The 22,122-nt window shown below is 53.4% G+C and overlaps 1 protein-coding gene across 1 annotated transcript; it reads right to left on the reverse strand.

The window, feature by feature from the left end:
* Positions 1-165: 165 nt before the first annotated feature.
* Positions 166-9,686, reverse strand: DACT2 (dishevelled binding antagonist of beta catenin 2). The gene is given in 5 exon segments (XM_047093128.1): positions 166-860; positions 862-1,808; positions 2,681-2,899; positions 3,818-3,923; positions 9,441-9,686. Coding segments are annotated over 5 exon segments (2,130 nt in total). The 3' UTR covers positions 166-248.
* Positions 9,687-22,122: the final 12,436 nt, after the last annotated feature.

Here is a 22,122-nt window from a genome sequence, read left to right on the forward strand (position 1 = left end):
AACATTAAAATAAAAAAAAAACGCCAGTTGCTTTTTAAAATGTTTATCTCTAAACCACATCCTGAAACTAGCTGCCTGTTACATGAATGTCCACAAACCCACAGACGCTTTGGCTAGTTTTCTCATGGTTTTTCCCAAGTTCTGGTCGGCCGTCCACCTGTTGGGGCTGGTCGCGTGCTGTCATCGCGGTTCCTCAGGACGGCTTCCCTGGCGCGGGCGGGGACGCCCCGGGCCGTCTCCCGCGGGCCTCACACCATGGTCATGACCCTCAGTGCCGCCGGCTGGAACCTCCGGATCTTTCTCTTCAGGGCCTTGGAGGCCTTGATCCGGCACACTTTGGGCACGGGGGGCAGGGGCGGCCTGCGGGCGGCTGGGGCCCGCGGGAGCTGTGGGGGACGCGCCCCAGGCCAGGCCCCGCCTTCTGAGTCACTGCTGCTGGACTCCTTGTCCCCAAAGCAGCTGGCAGTGTGGTCGCTGGCCCTGTCGTCCTCGCTGGTCTCGGTGGCAGCGGACGGAGGCAGGGAGGCACCCTCGGCAGAGTGCTCGGAGCCCTCTGACTCGCTCCTGGCGCGGGGGGCCCCGGGGGGCAGCCTGGGCCTGGCCCGGACGCACACGGGCCGCTGCCCGCCCCCTCTGCTCACTGCCGGCCTGTGGGGCCCCAGGCCGCCAGAGACCTCCACGGAGGACAGCCACCGGCGCTGTTTCTGTGCCTCCCCCCCGGCCGCCACAGCAGCCGCTTCCGAGGGGAACAAGGCCAGCGCGGGGCCCCCGCGGGCCTCCCGTCGGGCCACCAGCAGGGGCACCAGGAAGGGCACGGGGTAGAGTCTGGGCTCGGAGCAGGACCGGCTGGGCGCCACCCCCGGCCGGCATGGGCCTCCTCCTGAGACCGGCCCCCCACTCGGGAGGCAGCTGGGGGGTGGCGAGGGCACCCCCCGCTGGCGGTTGCCCCCCAAACCTCAGGACCTTGTCACTGGCCCCTCTCCTGATCTTCACAGCCTTTGTCCTGGGGGCGCCCGCTTTTAGCCCCGAGAGAGCAGCTCCGCTGACAGCAAATGGGGGGCGGCCACACCCCTCGGGGGCCAGAGCGGGGCTCTCTCCTCCTGCCTTCCTGGCAGGCGACAGGACTGTCCTCTCCTGACTGCTGGCGGCCACCTGGGCACGCCCACACCTCCGCGGAGGGGAGCCCAGCACGGTGTCCCCACGGACGCAGCCACTGGAGGGCTTGGGTCCCCCCTTTGGAAGGCTGCTGGGGCGCGGGGTGCCCACACCCTGCTGCTCGAGGCGGTCCCTGCTGGCGTCCCCTCTCTGGGCCAGCCTGCCCGCTCCTGCTCTCCCGGGGGTGCACACCAGCTTCTCTAGGCCGTCTGGACCGTCTGCTCTCTGGCCACCAAGTGCCTGCGGGGATGGGGGCCCCTGCTCACCCACACTGCTCCTCGCGGGGGTCCCTCGGGCCCGCAGCCTCAGTAGCCTGTCTATATAGGCTGCAGCGGGGCCGGCCTCAAGGACAGGTCTTGTCGGGATCGACGGGCCTGTGGGGCCGGGAGGGGGCTTCCTAGGGGGCGGCTGGGAGTCGGCGTGCAGGGCGTCCCTGGGCAGAGCGAAGAGTGGGCTCTGCAGAGCTACAGCGTGCAGGGGGCTGGGGTACGGGTACACCTCCCTGCCCCCCATGGACACCAGGTCACGCCGGTACTTGGGGTCCGGCCCGTGGGCTGGCAGCCCCATCCCGTGGCAGAGGAGGGTCGCGGATGTGGGGTCTGTGCTGGCTTTCTGGGGCACCACCGCAGACGGCAGGACTCTTTCGAGATCACCTGGGAATGAGAAGGACGAGCACACAGGTGAATCGGGGAGAACCCAGCACAGCCCCAGTGTCACTTCCTGCCCGGCAGGAGGCAGGCCGGCGCAGTGCCCCCTGTGGGCCTGGGGAAGGGTCTCCCCGGCCGCTAGCTCCGCCCCCTTCCCAGGGCCTCCCCGTCGCAGGTGCACAGCAGGTGCACGGCAGGTGCACGGCAGGTGCACGTCGCAGGTGCACGGCAGAGCCCGCACTCAGCCTTCACCCCGCGTCTGCAGGTGCCCAGAGAGACGGGCGCCTATGACCGCGCGGGGGGCTCCGGACCACCCCCCCCCAAATAGGCGCTGACGGAGAGGAGACCGTGGAAAGGTCCACCAGGACCACCGGGCACGGCTAGGCCGGGTCTGCTCCTACAAAGCTAACAAGGCCCAAAGATGAAGCCTTTTCTTTTCGGGACGGACCGAAGGAAAACGGAGACTCTCCCTTGAGCCTGGGCGAGGGAGGCATCCACGTGGGAAATGAACGCTCTCCGCGTCGCTCTGGGTCCTGAGCCCCCTCCAGTTACGGAGACGCACCGTCAGGCTGTGTGAGGTTCCGGAAGGACTTTTACAGTAACTTTCTGATGTCCACATAAGTAATAAGAAAGAACGCTTTTGGTCACGCCAGCCTTGCTGTAATGAACGGAAGTGGGCCCTTGATTCCTGTCTATTGAAACACCAAGAAAAGCCCCCAGAAACTTCGGAGGGGCACCTGTGGGATGAGCCCAGCGCCAGACGCGGACGGGGCTCCGGCTCAGTGCTCAGTGATGCAACAGCCGCCCCCTCCCCCGCCCCCCTGCCCCCCCCCCCCCCCCCCGCAGTGGGGCCTCCCGCCTTCCTGGCTCTCCTTTACCTGTAGACACCGGCCTGGGCCTGCACTCCCCCTCCTCGGTGGCCTGCGGTCTACAGGTGGGCAGGGGGGCTCCATGCACGGTGGTGTCGTCAGCTGACCGGGGCCTGGCCGTGGGGTCAGCTGGCAGCAAAGTGCCCAAGGAGTACACGCGGTCGCTGCTCACGGACGTGCGGGAGGCCGACAGGGAGCAGGAACCACCATCACTCAGCTCGTAGAAGCCTAGACAGGGTGGATGGAGGCGGTCAGCCCTCCCCCGGGCAGCGGCCCCTTTCCTGCCCGAGGATGCCCCTGTGTTGGGGGGGCTTTGGGATCTTGTCAAGGCAGGCACCTGGGGAAGGTGGCCGGGGACTCCTGAATGCCCGGGAGTGCTCCCCATGACTGTCCACTGTCGCCCCACGAGCAGGCCAGTGGGAGCCCCCCACGCCCCACCACTCGCCCCCCTCCTCGGCGAGTGGCTGTTCCGTGTGACCGTTAACCTCCGGCCCCTGCGGGGCAGGCCTCTGGCATCCTTCTCCCTCCCTCCCCCGTGCTGTGGGGTCCACCCAGGTGGCAATCAGAGGGGGCCACCGGGGGCCCCCCCAGCCCGGACCTGCCGAACACACCGCACACCCAGGCCAGGCCGTGGTTGTGCAAGTTTACAACAGGAAGAGACGGCATCCAGTGCTGGGCGTGGTCCCCTGGGTTTGCCACTCGAGCCAGCGTCTGGACAGATGGGATTACGTGCCCTGGACAATGGCTCCGGAACGACTTCCCTGCAGCTTCACAGTAAGGGACACGGGCAGCTCCTCGTCATCTGTGACCGGTTACACAGGCTTGAGCCGGATGGAACGGCTCTTCGCCACCTCCCGTGAGCCCAGCCCGAGCAGACCCCGAATCGTCTCCGCCCGGAGAGGCGAGAGGCTGGTGAGCCTTCCTCCATCAGAAGCAGCGCTTCCCGTGCTAGGCCCTCTCTCCGTGAACACACACGTGCACACTCTCCCGGGTTCCGAAGCACATTTAGGTGCCAGGAGAGAAGGGTGGCGTCTTCAAGAGCCCTCGGTAACGGGGCCCCCCGGCTCGGGCGCCGTGCCGTCGGGGGCGGGCTGAGGACACAGGCGGGGCCCAGGAGGGGTGACGGAAAGGGGGCACGCGGGCTACCTGAGCTGGGCCTGCTGTCACTGTCGGCCGCCTCGCCGCAGGGTCTGCACACGTCCAGCTGCTCCAGCTGGGGTTTTAGGCCGACGTCCTGGCGTCTTAGACGGGCCTGCGAAGGGACAGCATGGGAGAGAAAACCGTCTCGAGTACAGAAGCCGAGCGCGGTGCCCCACGCACATGACGTCTGCACTGGGCATACGGCTTACACCGCTCCCTCGGAGCCAGTCCCCTGCTCTCTGGCCACCGGAGGAAAATGTCCACGACCCTTCCCTCTTCACACCTCTGTCCCCCTTCAACGGCAGGCTTAAAAAAATCGGCAGTTCCCAGTCAGGCATTTCTTTGTAAGGACAGACTGATACAGTCTATGCGCATAAAGTCAGGATCCGAAACCACACCTGGGGCGCCCGGGTGGCTCAGTCAGTTGAGCCTCCAGGACTTGGGCTCAGGTCACGATCTCGCGGTTCGTGGGTTCGAGCCCCGCGTGGGGCTCTGTGCCGACAGCTCGGAGCCTGCTTCGGATTCTGTGTCTCCCTCTCTCCCTGCCCCTCCCCCCACGCACGCACGCGCTCTCTCTGTGTCTCTCAAATAAACGTTAAAAATTTTTTTAAAAAGCGGCACCCGGCACGCGCCACGGATACGTGTGCTGCTGTCCTCAGTTTTACGCAAGAAGCTACCTCCTCATGCTCACGGGTAACAGACCTGGAGTCTGGTGCCCACAGTGCCGTATTCGTTTACTCAGCAGACCCTGGGTGACCTTCTCACTTTTGAAACTGACAGGAAGCCCCCCCGGAGAGAAAAAGTCCCCCTTCCGCATGTGTCCCACACCCCATTTTACAGGTTCTTCCAGGCTTCACGGAGCCTCAGGGACAGGGACAGAGGCACGGCGGGAGAGGACAGTGCCTGCACTCAATGAGCCTCAAGATCTGCCTGAAATCTTCTTGGTTTAGAGGCTCACATCTTAGCCCTGCCTTCAGAGGCTCTCTCCCCTCCAGGCCTCAGCTTCCCCAGCCGTAAAATGGGTTATTATGAGCGTCAGCCACACACCTGTGTGTGTGTATTTATGTAACACCCGTGTAACACGTGTACGTGGTTAATACTCATAGTCCGTACTCACACATGTTCGCACACGTAGATAACGTACGTGCGGGACACCCAGAGCACTGACCGTTTAACCAACGCGGATTTCCTTCTTTCGATTATAAAACAACACCGCTCTCAAGGTCTGCTGTGCCGATTTCTTGTTTTCGTCAACAATGAAGTTTAAGGCAAATAGTTAATGAATGTAATTACGTGGTTCGCCCTGTTTGAGAAAATGATTGTGCTTCAGACTTTTATACAGAAAGTGAACAATTCCCCTGAGCCCCCAATTACGGGACTCAGGGGAATGAATTATTCCAGCAATCCCAATACCGTGAGAACTCAGTCCAAGGGAGAGGCAGGCAGCAGTAATGTGCGCTTCCGACGAGGGAATCACGTGGGCACAGAGTGTTCAAATCCCAGCCCCCGGGAGGTTAAGTGGGTGAGAAGCCCAGGGCCTGATGCTGCCCCCGGTGCGTCCTGAGCCACCGTGCTGAGCGCCCCTTTCCACCAGGACCCAAACCAGGGCTCTCAGAACGAGCTCCAAGTGTTACAGCAAGAGTCTCACAGCCGCAACACGGTCAGACAACACGGCAAAGACCAGACTTGAATTTAACAAAAATGTGATAATCCCAGAACCATCCAGTCTAGCCTAAACATCCTGGCTTCTTACCTTGATTATTTTTCCAAAGGGAAACATTACGCAGGTGAACGTCAGTCGCAGAGAGAGCCAGGCAAAGATGGGCTTCTCACGTAAAGAATACTAGATCGGGCAAAGGGGCTAGTGTAGATTTTTACTGCAAATGACTTTTCTTTTCCTGTCAGTGGCAACGGGAAATCAACCACGTCGCCCTGTCAGGTCATACCTCAACGCTTACCAGCATCGACCTGACCTCTTCTCTTCCAAATCACCGTGCTCTCATCCTTCTGAAGGAGGAGATCACCCTGGACGCCCCAGTTGGCTTTCTTCCTCCCTCTCTGAACCCCTTTCCGAACAGAAAAAAGTCCCCCCTGTGTGCTTGTGCTGAGATTCACTGCTTTGTGATTAATGTCTGGCCAACCAGGCCTTCAGTGGGTGGTTTCTGATTAATGCCGAGAGGCCACGGACACACAGGGTCCCGGGGATTCACAGATGACTTACCGCATCCTCAGGGCCCTGCACGTCTACAGGGCTTCACCATTCTGGATTTACACCGTCCTCCTTAACCCGTCCCCCGTCCCTCCCTCACTTGGGGTTTTTATGTCTCAGCTTTTCATTAACTCCTACTCGGCATCTAACTTTGTGCAAAGAGTCAAAAGTCCCTTCTGAGACCAGGATAAAGCATAATCCAGAGTGTCTCCACCCGTGTATTTCCACAGGGAAAACATCATTCCAAACTCGCTGGGTGAACGTGACCGTGGCAGTCACGTGGATTCTCTTCGGAGCAGCCCGCAAGTCGCTGGGGTCACGTCCTCCCCAGCCCTGTCCCCAGCATTCGGGCCCACCATCAGGGCGGAGCATGGTGTCAGAGTCCCCCAGAGCTGCGTAAGGGGGCCTGGGGTGGGGACAGCACAGCCACGGTTCCCCGGGCACGGGGATCACCTGGGCATCAGTGCAGGTTCCTGGGATCCCCCCACCCCCCTCACCTGAGACTCTCGGCCACACCCGGGCACCTGCATCTTGACAAGCCTCCCGCCAAGGCTTCCTGTGACCATGAGAGAGTCTGGCAACTGCATCCAGGGAACGCCATTAAAAACAAATATTCGGGTCATCCCTTCCTTTGAAACGCTTGCTTTGTGAACCGCGGGAGAACGGCCTGGTTCCCACCTGTTTCTCCTGCCTGCCATCCGCAACTCAGCACTGTTGTCTCCTCAAACCTTTAAGGCAGATTCAAAGGGTAAAAACTGAGATCTGCCCTCAAGTGCAGGACAAGCGATGGCCTCTAGAACCCCTTTATTCTCTCCTTGAAAGCTGAGCCTGCGCAAAGGAAAGATTTCACACGGGAATTCCGTGGCTAGCACACGCACCCCGTGGGCAGGGACGCGTCACTACCCAGCTTGAAAAGAGGTCCGTCGATCAACAGCAGAGGCTCCAGGGTCACACACACATCAGCCTCACGGATAAGAGACGGAAGCCGCGCACGGTCCTGTGGATGCCCCGCCCTCACCGGCGACCTTGAGCAAGTTCATTTCCCTGTGAGTGCATGAAGCAGGCATGGCGGGTCCAGGGAACATCCCAGACATCGTGTTTACAGCTGCAGAGTCAGCGCGCTCCCGCGGTATATCTAACGCCAGAACCCGCCAGTGAAAAGGGATCATCGCACGCTGCCTCTGTTAGGACAAGTCACGACCAGCCAAGTCAACTACTGGGAAATTCTTCCGGAAAAGATTTCACCGCAGGGTCCTCAGAACCCTTTCTTCAGCTTCCACCGGAGGGCACCTCTCCCACGGACTCCGGAGCGCCTCCTGGTGGCAGCTGGAGCTCCCAGCCTCCCCTGGGGCATCCCCGTCCCTGTGGGCGCTGCGGGGCACCTAACCCCTGCGGAGACGGGGACAGCAGCCACTTCTCAGGGAACGAGGAATCTCCCTGAACATATGAACAGATGAGCACAGGCCTGGCCGCGGAGTACCGGAGGTCACGGGGCATCAGAGACGCAGACGAGGGGACGGTAAGTGTTCTCTTCTGTTAGAGCAACAGAAGTTGTTCCTTTATTTGCTCCCCAAGTACCACGAGGCACCTACCACGCGCTCTTTGGAGACTTTAGATGCCGCAATTCAAAAGGTACAGCCATTTTGGCAAGCGTTAACGTGCCAGGCCTGCCGGGTTCCTAATGGCAGTTCAAATCCCGAGCAGCGCTTCCTGGGGAACCCCTGCTGGACGAGACCGCCGAGGGTCAGATAAACGTCCTCCCTGCGTTCATGCCTGCACGGTGACGCGCGGTCCACGCCGGGTGGGCCTGGCCCCCAGCTGTGAGGTCTCCCTGCAACTGCGCCGTGCACAACAGGCTTCTGATCACGGCACTGGTGATACTCCTACCTTTTTCCCTGCGAGAAAGATGTGAAAGCGTTAAGCCCCGAGCTGATGTCACACAAAAGCAATTCCTCTTCTCTTTTGATCACGCAATCCATGCCAAGCACCGTCTGAAGACAAAGTCCGCGTGTTCCTTCTGGCGGCCACGTTAGAAAAGAAAATTAAACAAAAACCCCAGCCCTGTTTGATCGTTTCCAAAGGGCACTGGAAACTGGAGGCTGACGACTCACAAGGCTGATCTGCGTGTTACTTAACCATCAGCTGCCCTCCGACAGTGAGGAGCAGGTCCACACTCCAGCACGCTGTCCTGCACGTCCGTGGCCGCGGTGCGCCGAGCTCCGGGTCACGGGGACCACCGGCTTGCCGAGCGCGGCGGGCGCCACGGGAGAGCAGGCCGCCCCGAGAGCCCACCCCTGCCCTCTGTGCCGCCGCAGCTCCGGAGGCAGAGGCCGGTCTGCAAAGGCAGGCTCTGGATTTTCCGATCTTGCCACCTCGGTTTTGCAATCTGCAATTCGGGAAGACGACCGACCCCCGACCCACCCACCGGAGTCCTGGCAGGCATCTCAGGACACTGCACTTCCGGATTCTTGAGTCCAGGAACGGTTAACAAGTCCGTCACCTGCCTGAGCTAAGCTGACAGTGAGGGTGCAGATCCTTCCAGGCTGCTTTGTTAAGGAAGCAGCTTTTACACAGAACAGATTTGAATTTCTAATTATAAAAAAAAGAAAATTCCACTTAAGAGTCCTGGAATTAACTCCCATCAGATAGGAATTTTTCTATACAGCCTTTCTGTTTTTCCTTTAAAAAAAAAAAATACTGCAATACTGGAAAAATTCCGAGTTGTTTCCAGGGGACGAAGTGAAAGCATACAGCGGACTGAAACCTGGACGAGTGTCTTCAGTCCTGTAAAAAGGAGCTGGCACTTGGAGGGGGCCAAGGAGAAGACACAAAGGCCAAGCAATCCTAAGAGGGTCCCCGGTTCTACCTACGGCCTCAGGGCTGCAGAGAACACGCCCCATTTCACAGGTCAGGTTGCAATTTAAAGTTGACGCTTTCATGGGATACAAGCTTTTTCCTCAACGTGTTCTTTCAACGACGCGATCCCATTTAACCTGAGCACAATGCGGGGACAATTTGGGGTGCGCTCGGCACGCGGGCTATGTCGTCCCTGAACCTACGCAGCAGGGACGCCTGGTATCCGGGGTCTGACCCCACGTAGCCCCCGCCGCCAAGGGAAACCGACCTCAGGCGTTCTCGCCAGAGCAGCACTGGAAGTGAAACAAACAGCAATGCGCGCTCAGAGTCCGTCCGCGCGGGGAAGGAGGCAGAGCCCGGGCGCAGCCGAGGGCGCCTTTCACAATCGGGCTCCTCATCCCGGTGCTTGGCTGCGTCATTTGGAACCGAGCGCAGTCCCCCGGGGTCCCAAAGGGCGCCCTTCGCCCAGTCGCACGGCCCTTACCCGCCGCGCTCCCCCACCAGGTGGCACGGCCCCCCGCCGCCGCGCGCGCCCCAGCCGCCCCGGGGCCCCGCGCTCCTTACCAGCTGCTCCTGCAGCGCCGCCAGCGCCGCCTCCAGCCGCAGCTCGCGCGCGCGGGGGCCGCGGGGGTGCTCGGGGCGCGCGGGCCCGGCCGGGGGGTGCAGGGCCAGGGCGCCCCGCACGCGCGCCTGCTGCGTGTCGCGCAGCCCCTGCAGCTCGTGCAGCCCCGCGAGCGCCGCGCGCAGCCGGGCGCCCACCCTGCGGCGGTCCCAGCCCGCGGGCCCCGGCGGGCCCCCCGGCGCCCACATCCCGCGCCCGTCCCGCCCCGCGCCTGTCCGGCCTCCCCCGGCCTCCCGGAGCCTCCTCGGAGCCTGCCGGCCGCGCGCGCGGCCTCCTGCGCCGCCTCTCCCCGCCCCCGCCCCGCAGGTCGCCAAGGTGGGGTGGGACCTATCGGTGGCCGCGGAGGGCGGTGTTTGCACACGCCCCGAGGTCACAGCGGCCGCCCCCGGGCCCGCCCCGTCGACGGAGCCCCGCGCCCTCGGGGGGGGGGGGGGGGGGGGGGGGGCCCTGGGACCCAAGCTCTCCCTGGAGGCCGGAGGGGACCGAAGGAAAAGGGGGAGCCCAGCAGCAGAGCCGCAAAGGGCCGGAGGGGGAACAACACGGTGAAAGGTTGTGTTTAGGTTTAAAGTAAAAATATAAATTCTTGGCCCAGTAGCGCATTGTGAGGGCCACGTTACCACCGTAAACTCGTTACAGATTTGGAAAGCGTGTTATCCACTTTTCCTGATGCGTATCTGCAGTCGGAATCCTCAGCTCGTCTTTTTTTTTTTTTTTTTAAATAATCGCTTTTTTTGAGATGCTGTGCAGGAATCATTACAATTCACCTATTTCAAGCGCACAGTCCAATGGTTCTTAGTGTGTGCACAACCGTCACAGGGATGTACAACTGTCACCACCACCAGTTTTAGAACATTTTCACCTCTCCAAAAAGTAACTCTGTACCATTAGCCTCAGCCTCCTCCGCCGCCGCGCCCCCAGCCTTCCGCCCCCCATCCTTCCGCAGCCGGTTCCGGACATTTCCTGCCAATAGAATCATGCACCAGGCAGTCCTTTGTGCCTGGCTTTTTTTCTCTTCCCTTAGGCTTTTCCAGGTTCGTTCATGTTGTGGCGTGATCTCCGTCCGTCGTTCCTTTCCACTGGGAGATAATATCCCATTGTTTGGATAGACCACTGTTACGTACCCCGTTCACTTACTGGTGCACATTTGGGTCGTTGCCACTTTTTGTGCTACTAGCAATATTCTGCTCTGGGTTTTCATGTGCCAGTTTTTAGCTGAAAGTTATTTTCATTTCTTTTGGGTGCAGACCTCAGAGTGGCACTGATGGGTCGTAGGTAACTACTGAGAGCCACCTCTTGAAGGACGACCAGACTACTTTCTGAAGCGGCTGAGCCATTTTGCATTGTCGCGGCACCGTATGGAGGGTCCAGTTCTGCCACGCGGAGGCCGGCGTTTGTCCTTCTGGCTACAACCGTCTGGTAAGTGCGAAAAGGTGTCTCACTGTGATTTCGATTTGCATCTCCCTATGGCTTCGTGTGCATATTGGCTGTTTGTGTATCTTCTCTTGAGAAATGTGTGTTCAGATCCTTCGCCCATTTTTAAAATTGGGTTGACTTTTAATTATCGAGATGTAAGGGTTCGCTCTGCATTCTTTGTCATAAATGTTTTTAGGTCTGTTTTGCACACCCTCTTCTGTTTGATTAGTTTCCCGGCACTTGTCTTGGCCATCGTGGCTTCTTATGACGTGTTGATGCTCAGTAGAGCCTGTCCCGCCACCTGTTCTTGAAGGAGGTCTTGAGTATTCTTGGCACTTGACAATATTATGTAAATTTTAGAATCAGCAGGTAGATCTCTACAAAAATCCTATTGGTATGTTGATGGGGATCACATCAACTTTAGAGTTACATTTGGAGAGAAATGATGTCTTTATAGTATTTAGTTTCCTAATCCATGGACGTGGATTACTCATTTATTTATAAAGATTTTCTACAATGTTCATTGCTAGTCTATAGAAATAAGCAAGAAAGTGACAAGCTGATACTAAAATCCATATGGAAATGCAAGGAGCCCAGAATGGCCAAAACAATTTTGAAAAAGAACAAAGTTAGAAGACTTTGGAAGAAATCTAACAATTTTGCTAAACTTATTCACTTGAATAATTTATGTAGATTTTTTAGGTTTTTTCCATATACGTTCATATTATCTGTGACTAATGGAAGTTTTGATTTTTTCTTTTCCATCCTCATATCTTTTATGTTTCTTTTATATCTATCTATCTATCTATCTATCTATCTATCTATCTATCATCTATCACCTCTCTCTCTCTCTCTACTGGTTTTGTTGCGGTGGATAAGACCTCCAGTACACCAGTACACTGTCAGGAAAGTGATGATATCAAGCATCCTTATATCATTTCTAGGGGCAGTGGGAAAGTTTTCCACATTTCACCATTAAGGATGTTTGCTGTATGTGTTTTATCAGATGAAGGAAGTTGTCTTCTACCTAAAATGGATATTGAATTTTACCAAATGTATTTTCTACTATGGAAGAGATTATGTTATTTTTTTCTTTTTTTCTATTAGTATGAATTATGTTAGTCGATTTACAAAAGCAAAGCTGACTTTGCATTTCTGGATAAACCAATCTGGTCATGACTTATTTTCCCCATTTACATATTGCTGGATTTCGTTTGATAGTTTTTTGTTTTAGAGTTCTGCCTCCATTTTTGTGAGACTGGGTCAGCCCATCCTTTTTTCTCGTAAACTTTTTCTTAGGTTTTCAGAATCAATGCTATGCTGGCCTCACGCACTGAGCGAAAATATTCCTTCTTGATACTCAGTGTAAGGGTTTGTGTAAGATTAGGACAATTTCATTCTTAAATGTTTGGTAGAATATTAATGAAGCCATCTATGTCTGGGGTTTGTGTGTGTGTGTAAGGGTTTGCGTAAGATTAAGACAATTTCATTCTTAAATGTTTGGTAGAATATTAATGAAGCCATCTATGTCTGGGTTTTGTGTGTGTGTGTGTGTGTGTGTGTGTGTAAATGTTTTAAATAGTGAACTGAAGTCCTTGAATAGCCGTGTAATTACTCAGACTCTCTGTTTCTTCTTGTGTCAGTTTGTTGCAGTTTTTCTCATTGTGATCATATTTTCAATTGTGTTGACGTAAATGTTCTGTAATAGTGATGTGTCTCCCTGCCCAGACTTTTTTCTTTTTTTCTATTTTTTCCATTTGGTTATTTGTGCTTCTTCTCCCTTTCCTCCTGGGTCATCCTTAGCAAAGGTTTAACAATCTTATCAGTGTTTTCAAAGTACCAACTTTAGGCTTTGGCGATCCTCTCTGTTTTCGTTTGTTTTCTCATCCGTCAATCTATTTTCCTTCAGCCTATTTGCTCTGGCTATAATTTATCAGATTACCTCTTCTAACTTCACTCACTGACATCTTCCTCCGTTTGACAGTGCTCAGAGCTCATTTGTGGTGACAAGAACTTGTACCTGGAGAAACACTGGGTTGTGCCCCATCTTAGATTGTGTGCACAGTCTTAACGTTGAGAACAAAGCGTGGGGTTGCCTTTCCTGCTTGGATGACATCTGTGTTCGGAGTTTTCTGCAGAGGACAATGAGCGTGACTCTCGTGGACTGGCTTTCGAGAGGGGAAGTCGTGGATACAATCTCAGGGTGTCCTAGAATATGAGAGATAAAAGGAACTTTAGTGACCATGTGCTGTTTTCTTCTGCCATTGTCTCCTGTCCCTCGTGTCAGAGGTGGGAAAGAGGCCCGAAAAGTTCATTTTAACTGACTTGTCTAACCCTCTCCCCATTTCTCATTGTGAAATCAGGACAATAGTGGATTCTGTTCTCTCTCACACACAAGAGAAATGTGTCCTCTATCACAGGTGCCCCCTGAGAATGGGTTTGAGCCCAGGGGACACTTTTGGGCCCAGCGGGAAGGACTGACTTAGGTCTTCACATTGGGTTTGCACCCTGGCCCCGGGCTCCCTCACAGACGGTCTGTATTTTTTTTGGCTTTCTCACCGCTCACCTTATTCCTGTTTTATTGCTCCTATCCTTCATTTTCCGTGTTTTATTGATCCTATCCTTCATTTTCCATGAACTTGAAATCCTTGTCCATTTTTGAGGAACTTTATCTTTCTCTGTTTACACCCGGAGAGAACACGGTTTCCTGGGTTCCTGGAGAGCCGGTCAGAACCTGGGTGTGTTTGTCGGGAATCCAGCGTCCTCAGCCAATGCGTCTGACTCTCCCAACCGGCAAACCTGCTGCTACCTGTAATTTTTCACTACGTAAGCACCATCCTCCACGTTTTGTCACATAAGGACACAGACCGGCCAAAAAGAAGGAGAGCTTTTGAGTTTTTGAGCTTTTGAGTTACCCCTTTATCATCTGTTCTTTTTCTTTTTTAAAAAAATTTTTTAATGTTTATTTTACTTTTGAGAGAGAGAGAGAGAGAGAGCATAAGCAGGGAAGGGGCAGATAGAGAGGGAGACACAAAATCCGAAGCAGGCTCCAGGCTCTGAGCCATCAGCACAGGGCCCGATGCGGGGCTTGAACTCACAAACCATGAGATCATGACCTGAGCTGAAGTCAGACGTTTAACTGACTGAGCCACTCAGGTGCCCTTGTCTGCTCTTGTTTAATCACGTCTGTTCTTCTTTAGTCATATTGTCTAAACTATTAGTATTTACACAGTTCTCTGTAAAGGTATGTATCCGTCAAAGTTAAAAACGTGATAGACCTTATTCTCTGGATGATTTTTATGTTACACCATTTTTATTCTGTGGATACAGTGGGTTCTTGCAGCTCTGTGAATACTGACTTTCTATTTTGTTTTTAATGACTTCTGTGTTGCATAGTGTCAGTATTTCTGTTTGCCTTTGGCTCTTTCATGCTGTAGACTTTCCTCACGTGGCTGACGATTCCTGGATGCGGTTTTCCTGTGAGGCGGTAGGAAGGGGTACATCGTCCTTGAATTTGGTGTTGTGGTGGGATTAGAGAGTGCAGAGCAGACCGGGGTGCTCTGTGTGCCCCAGAGTCAGATGTGCAGGGCCGTCCTTGTGGCCCCGGCACCAGACACCCCCAGGTAGGCATTTTATCTCATTTATACGTGGCCGTACATGTAGATTATGGTTTGGTTTTGTTGTCACTGTTGTTTATGGTCATTTTCATCTGGTTTCAGGAGGAAGACATGTGCTCCATGCACTATCTTATATCAGAATTCACTAGAAATTTTTGCCTTTAAGCAAAGTTTTCGCAACAGTCAGAATCCGCTAGAAATTTTTGCCTTTAAGCAATTTTTTTGCAACAGTCTCAAGCTTATGAAGAAGTTGCATGTGCAGTGCGAAGAACTTTCTCCTGTTTCCCCAGAACCGTTGAGAACACTTTGATGACCTGTGGCCCTATTGCCCTTAAAACCTTAGTGTGCGTTTTCTACACACAAAGGCATTATCTTAAGTAAACAAAATTTAATAATTCAAATCAGGAAATTGGTGTTGGTTCTTAATTACCAGGTTTCACCAATTATCCTGTTAATGTCCTTCAGGTCAGAACGATCCCATCCAGACTCGGGCCTTTAACCTGGCCCATCTCGCTGCCCTCTGTGAGCCTGGGGCAGGGGCCCAACTGTTCTTGACTCAAGGCTGCACTTTCAAAGATTACAGGCCAGTTATTTTGTAGGCCACTCCTTGGTGTTGCCTTGTTTCCTCCTGCTTCAGGTTGTCATGCAGGTGAGGCAGGAATGTCACAGAAGTGATTCTGTGCTCTTGTCATGGGTCCTACTGAGGGGCACACACCTTCAACATGCCTATTCCTGACACTTCCCACCGTGATCACTTCATCTCTGTCACCTGTCTGCCAACCCATCTATCCATCCACCCATCCTTCCATCCATCCATTCATCCATCCATTCTATCTATCTATCTATCTATCTATCATCTGCCTGTGATCTGTCTACTGTCTGTGTACCCACCTCTCTCTCTTTTTCCTCTCTCTCCATCTGTCTGTCCTCCCTCTCCACCTGTCCATCATCCGCCTCATCTCCTCAGTTCTTACAGCACACACATCATCCTAGAGCTTCATCAGCGTCCACTCCCACCAGATGAACGATGTTTCACTGAAGAGACACACTTGAGTCACGCTTGTGTTGACGGACCTTTGGTCGTCTCCTTTCGTCCTGCCACGGCGGCAGCACAGAAAGCATTCTCACGCACATGGCCTTGCCTTTGTCTCTGTGCGCCGGGTTCTCGGAAGTGGAATTTCTGACGTCCGCGAGCATCTCTGTTTTTATCTGAACCTGGCCAGATTTTCTCCCAGAAAGATCGAGCAATAGCCAGAGGCGTGCGAACGCAAACTCCAAACCCGCGTCGTTGCCGACGCCGAATGCTTCGTTTTGAAACCTTGTTTTGCGTGGTAAGAATACGGTGTCTCGGTGTTCATCTGCGTGCACGGCGCCGTGACCCCTGGTGAGTGTGAGCAACTCTTCATGTGTTTGTTTCAACTTTCGTTTCCCCCCCCGGGGCCTGCCTGCCCCGGTCTTTGCCTGTCGGTCTTCGTCTCGTCAGTTGGCAGGAACTTTTCGTGTGTTCTGGCTGGTATTTGTCAGATGTGTTAGACATGCTCTCCCCCCCCGTCTGTCGTTTCTCTCCAGCTTTGTTTGTGGTATGCTGGACACGTCAGCACTGAATATGTTTTCCTTGATGTCTTTTATGATTACTCAAAACGTCCTTCCCTACTTCAACATTAGGTCAGCGTTTTGGCAAACGTTATTCTGATATTACATATTTATCGTTCACCCACCCAGAATTTATTGTTGCACCCGGCGCAGTGGAAGGTTCTAACATCTCCCCCGTGTGATTATATAATTATCCCAGCCCCACCACCTTGGCTTAAACAAACTTCCCTTTTTTACTGAATTGAAATGCTGTCTCTTTCGTCCTTCTGACCGTTTGTCTGGCCTGATGCTAATCACTTACTGTCGAATCTGAAGGTGACGTTCACTGGAGCAAATGTGTGATTATTGACGTGGAAAATGTTCATGGTATGTTAAGACAAAACAGCAGATTACAAAGCACTGTGGCTCCATCAGGAATGTGTGTGTGTGTGTGTGTGTGTATTTCGTAGATAGAGGAGTGTAAAAGGCTATCCGCTTGAAACGTTCACAGTGGTTCAATCTGGGTAAAGCGATTATAGGTGACTTGAGTGCTTTTCTTCCTGTATTTTTATTTTTCTATAAGCGTTACCTAGTAACTAAATAAAGAAGTTAAAAATTTAGTGACTCTCCTTGACTTACAAAATAAAACCTACCAGCTTCCTTTTGTCTTTAAGCCTCTCTAGCTATGATATGGCCACATTTGCACAATATTCAAGGGAAAGTTTAAAAGCAAAGAAACTTACAGATATTCCTCACCTAGTACTCAATAAAGACTGTAAGAGTGTATTTATTTTGATTAAAGGAAAGGCACATTTGTAATTTTTTTTACACATTTATTTATTTTTGAGAGACAGACAGAACATGAACGGGGGAGGGGCAGAGAGAGAGGAAGACACAGAATCCGAAGCAGGCTCCAGGTTCCGAGCTGTCGGCACAGAGCCCGACGTGGGACTCGAACTCCCGGACCAGGAGATCATGACCTGAACCGAAGTCGGACGCTTAACCGACTGAGCCACCCAGGCGCCCCAGGAATGACACATTTATAAAGTAGCAAATATACACTGGCTTCTATGCGTGCAAATCAACCGTGTTAATAATTATACTCTTGCCAGAGGCAAGTAGGGATTATGCAGTTAGGTACTGCTTAAGTGCACCAGTCAGCAGATAGAGTTTTCTTTATCTATAAAATAATCTCATTTTTTTGAGCCTTTACCAGCCTTGTCAGTAGGACTTGTGTGTGTCTAGGGCTCAGAGAGTGGACGTTCCTTTCGCTTGGCCCCACGTCTGTGTGGTTCCTGTGCGTGGAATCCCACTGTGCGCCGTGGTGGGAGGCTGCTGCCTGTAGGGCGGGGGAGGGTCTCCTGACGCACCTGCAGACGATCCTACCTCTCTAAAAAGGGCAATGGTGGCCCACCGTCGAGGCAGCAATAAGTCATGTGTGCACGCTGCATGAACACGTGTGTAGACAGCCACGCGGCCCCGGATGGAGGAGGACACGGGAGGGACGGGGTCACATCGTGCTTCTCTCTCCGCGTGCAACCGGCGACGGCACTTGTCTGGCGAGGCTCCAGTGCACGGTAACGGGGGTCGTTCCACGAGGATGCTTCTTTTGGTCTCAGAACTCTTAAAGGATGATGTTCTAGGTCGGAGTCCACACTCGTGTAAGTTTTCTATTTTCTAGATGTTCACGAGGTGCCTTAAGAATTCTCCGTATTTTGGCTTATCCACGTAAAGTGTGGATTCAGCTGTTTGGAAGCAATACTCGCATCCTTGTGTCCTGGTGGAGAGCAAGAAGGCACGACGTGTGTGCGGGAAGCCCACTGAACTTCCGAGAAGCTTGTCCCCAAGAAAGGGCTCCCCGCGTGCAAACCAGAGAGAAGAGGCCCCCGCGCGGGACGGAATAGATCAGGATAAGCAAGGAACAGCTGACAGAACTGACATTTCCATGTCGCGTTTTGCCTAAAGCCACTAGAAACCTCATAAAATGAAAGCTCTGTTTCAGACTCAGGGGTTTTGACTTGATTTGGCGTGGCTCGATCTGCAGAGGCACCGTGAATTTCTACAACATGGAAAGCGTGTCCCAAGTAGCCAAGTAAATGGATCTACGTACTTCCGGTAGTCTCCCTAGTTATTAAAGATGAAGTCATATCTTAATTCCCTTTATTTCCTCATTGTTTTCTGTCCCCTTATTCAGTAACTTACAGTGTTATTTCAGTAACACTTTAATATCGCTTCCTTTCCCGATGACCTCCTGGGTAAATTCGTTTACTGCCCCAGGATTTTTGAGATGGCAGATAATCTGTGACAAAGGCTCCAGGTGTCTGTGTGTGTCCGTATAGTGGCACATGGGAGTGTAGATATGGATGGCAAAGTGTGTGTGTGTGTGTGTGTGTGTGTGTGTCGCCTGCTAAAAACCAAAACAACCAAAAGGATGCACTGTGTTCGTAGTCAATGTACCGTTGTTTTTGTTCTAGGACTAAAATAGTAAATCTATAAATTAAAAAAAAATTTTAATATTTATTTCTGGGAGAGAGAGAGTGAGTGAGCACGAGTGGGGGAGGGGGAGACACAGAATCCAAAACAGGCTCCAGGCTCCGCGAGCTGTCAGCACAGAGCCCGATGCAAGGCTCGAACTCACGGACTGTGGGATCATGACCTGAGCCGAAATCGGACGCTCAACCGACTGAGCCACCCAGGCGCCCCAATCTATAAACTTTTGTAAGGAGGAAATCCAATTAAAGAAGATAAAGCCATCCTATAACTTCAGTTATAGTAATTAGTCCTCAATGAAGGGTACCCTAAGCATTATTACACGTAAGCGCAGGAGATGACTGTCATCTAAGGCTGTCTGTCACGTGGACAATGGTGGGTGGTGACTGTATTTTATGTTCCTCCGGTTGTCCCGTGGTGCACATGGGTCCCGGTGATCCACCCGCCTGTTACAAAATGCCCACGTCTAGTCGTCTGAGTAAGCTGTGTGTGTCGTCCGTGTCCCGGGGACGTGGGCACATTGTGCACATTATGCCACGTCGTACCCTCAGGCGTGCAGGGTGTATGTGCGTCCACCCACCAGAGGAGGCCCTGGAGGAAGGTGGTTGTGTGCCGATGACACAGCGCTCTTGGTCTACGCTCCTGAGGCGGCTGCTGTATTCTCCCCACATGTGGAAATAACTTTAGCGTTTGTGCTGATTGGTAAAGAAATGTAGAATGACAGGTAGGTAAATGTGTTGCAGGAGAAAATTGTCCATAAAGTGCACCCCGTTGTGCGCCGTTTTGAATATATTATATCCCTTCCAGAGATTTCTGCGTAAATATAATTTTTAACGTGAATCGAATCTCTTTCTTACTTAATATTTGGCTATCTCCTGCTAATACGTACACATTCCATTCTGTGATTATACAACAGCATATTTCACTAATCCCCTATTGATGGACATTTATATAACCATCATTTATATAAAGGTTTCTCCCTGCTCTAAATCATCCTGGATAGAAGTGCTTCGTTCCTACCCACCCCCAGGAAGAAGGTGTTATCCTTAACACTCGCTCCAGTTTTATGTGATTCTTACATTAATATTAAGATCGGACATCTTTTTTCATGTATGTTGCATGTTTGTATGTTGTGTTTGCTATTTCCTTGTTCAAACCTTTTGTCTGATATTCATTTGGGATATTTATTACGGGCCTGTAAGGGCTCTATATTGAAGATGTGAGAAGTTGTGAAAAATACTGTAAAATAGGAGAAATCTGGGACCACTTAACGTAAGTGACCGAGCTCAGTAACGTGCCGGGCCATTGGCAATACGATGAAAACAATGAAAAATTGCTCAGCATAGGATCCTAATTGGTTGAGAAGCGATTATAGTAGCTATATTTTCTTTAAGTGGGAATTATGTGTCGCATTAAAGCTTATTGAAATTATTGAAAGTAAAATGGGGTGTCAGTGCTTTGGCCAGGATGATGGGTCCTGACACCCACCTTCCTGTGTGTCCAAACCCAGCACCCCTTTCCACGCACACCCCCAGGGCTCGGGGGTCCCTGGCACCCTTTTCCACGCATACCCCCAGGGCTCGGCGGTCCCCAAAAGTACCGCGTGGATGTGTCCACGATTATCATTTTACAGAAGCTTCAGTGTCACAAACACTCAGCGGTGACTAGAAGATAAGGATGCACTTTAATCTTTGAGAGACCGGAAACATAGCATCCTGGAAGTGTGAGTCTCCAAAGAAGCTTATCACAAGAAAAGCAACTTCTGAGATTCAGTGCTAAGCGAGTGGAAAACACTGGCATTTTTGTTCGGGCTGTGGAAGGTTATGGGCAGTGAGTAACAGTGAAAAGCTGAAGCTACTTGTGAAAAAGGAAACAAAAGATGTATTTTTCCCCGTGGCGCTGTTTCGAAATCCTTCTTGGAGCCGTGAGGCCTGCCGTGGTTCTGTCTGTACCTTCGTTCCAGGAACCTTCTGGATTCTCTGGTGATTGCTGTAAGAGAAACGGGGACCTGGGGCTGCCCCAGGCTGTGCTCCTGCTCCTTGGCCTTTCTTGACTCATCTTCCTGTGTCCACCCCCCACCCTGCCCGTGAACCGCGTCCACACCCCCCCCTTCCCCGCACCCCTGGCCCCACTGCCCCCATGCACAATGTCAGTCCTGACCAGGTGAAGGCGTCTGGAAACCCACCCTGCATTTCAGTAACATGTTCTGGGTCGCGGTCTGGGCCAGGGTTGCACAGAGGCCACAAGGGACACTTCTCGTTTAGAAATGTGTTTTATCACTTTTGCTTCCCAGAATCCCGCAGCGCAGGCTTCGTGTCTGGCTTCCTTCACTTAGCGCGACGTTCCCGACCGCGGTCCGTGCTGCGTGAGTCAGCCAGTGGTCCTGTGTATCTGCTCACAACTCGTTTCTGGTCCTCGCTGTCGTGAATGGACCGAGTGGCCGTCAGCGTAGGACTCTCCGTGGCTGTGTTTGCGTGGCTGTCGGTGCAGGACTCTCCGTGGCTGTGTGTTTCCGAGTCTCTGGAGGGGCGAGGGTAGCTGGCTCATCGCGTGCACACGTGTTCACCTTGTAAGAAACCACCGGTTTCCTGAGCGGCTGTGCGTTTTACACTCAGCCTGCACGCAGGACGGCTGCTGCTGCTGCGCATCCTGGCCTGTGTTTGGCACGGTTGCTCTTCCAGTTAGGCGTTCCAGAAGCTGTGCAGGGTTGCACGGATTTTGAGGCAACAGGACCAGCATCTCCCCTGGCCGAGGCCCCTGAGTCCTGCGGTGTGCAGATCGGCACACGGGTCTGGCTCGTCCACAGCCTCAGGGCCCGACGAACCCGCCGAGCTCCCCCGTGCACCTTCTCTCCGAAGGGGGCGTGTGGAGATTTGGGTCCTCGTGGCCACCACGACTCCCCACACCTAGAGCTGCTCAGTCCGAGGTTCGCGTCCTCATGCGCGTCTCCGACATCGAGGTCGTCTTCTCTGCAAGTCACCAGTCAAGCTTAGACCCTCGCGTGACCTCCAGCGTGGTCTCTCCCGGCATCAGCTTCAGTATCCGTGCAGTAAGGGTCCTAACAGCAGTTCCTGCCGGCGGAGACGGTGAGGAAGAAAAGGGGCAGGAGATCAAAAGCCAGATACTCAGAGGCGCCCGGAGGGGCCCCACTGGCGGTGGAACTCACGTCTTCTCGGTGAACGGGACCCAAGGCATCTCCCGTGGTCGTCGCGCTCATGCAGCGTCCCGTCTGCACGCCGAGGAGAGTGAACGGGAGAGGAAAACCAAGCCCCTTCCAGAGGGGATGTAGAAATGAGGTTTGCAATTATGGACCCAACGGTTAAAACCGCCAGACGAGGGAAGGTATGCAAAGATGTGGCCGGTCCGCACGTAACGACGTGACGACGCTCGTGATCTTAGGACGTTTTGTGTAAGGAAAGGGTATTAGAAATCGTACAAGAATACTTTTGGAAACAGGGTTTTTTTTAAACATGAAGTTTTACTGGGAATCTCAATATTTGTGGAAGAAATACGAGTTTTTTCCTTTCTGTAT

The sequence above is a fragment of the Lynx rufus genome, unplaced genomic scaffold (assembly GCF_022079265.1).
Source record: "Lynx rufus isolate CCGP_SWC_20201006 ecotype Redwood Valley unplaced genomic scaffold, mLynRuf1.p SCAF_32, whole genome shotgun sequence".
Taxonomy (NCBI): domain Eukaryota; kingdom Metazoa; phylum Chordata; class Mammalia; order Carnivora; family Felidae; genus Lynx; species Lynx rufus.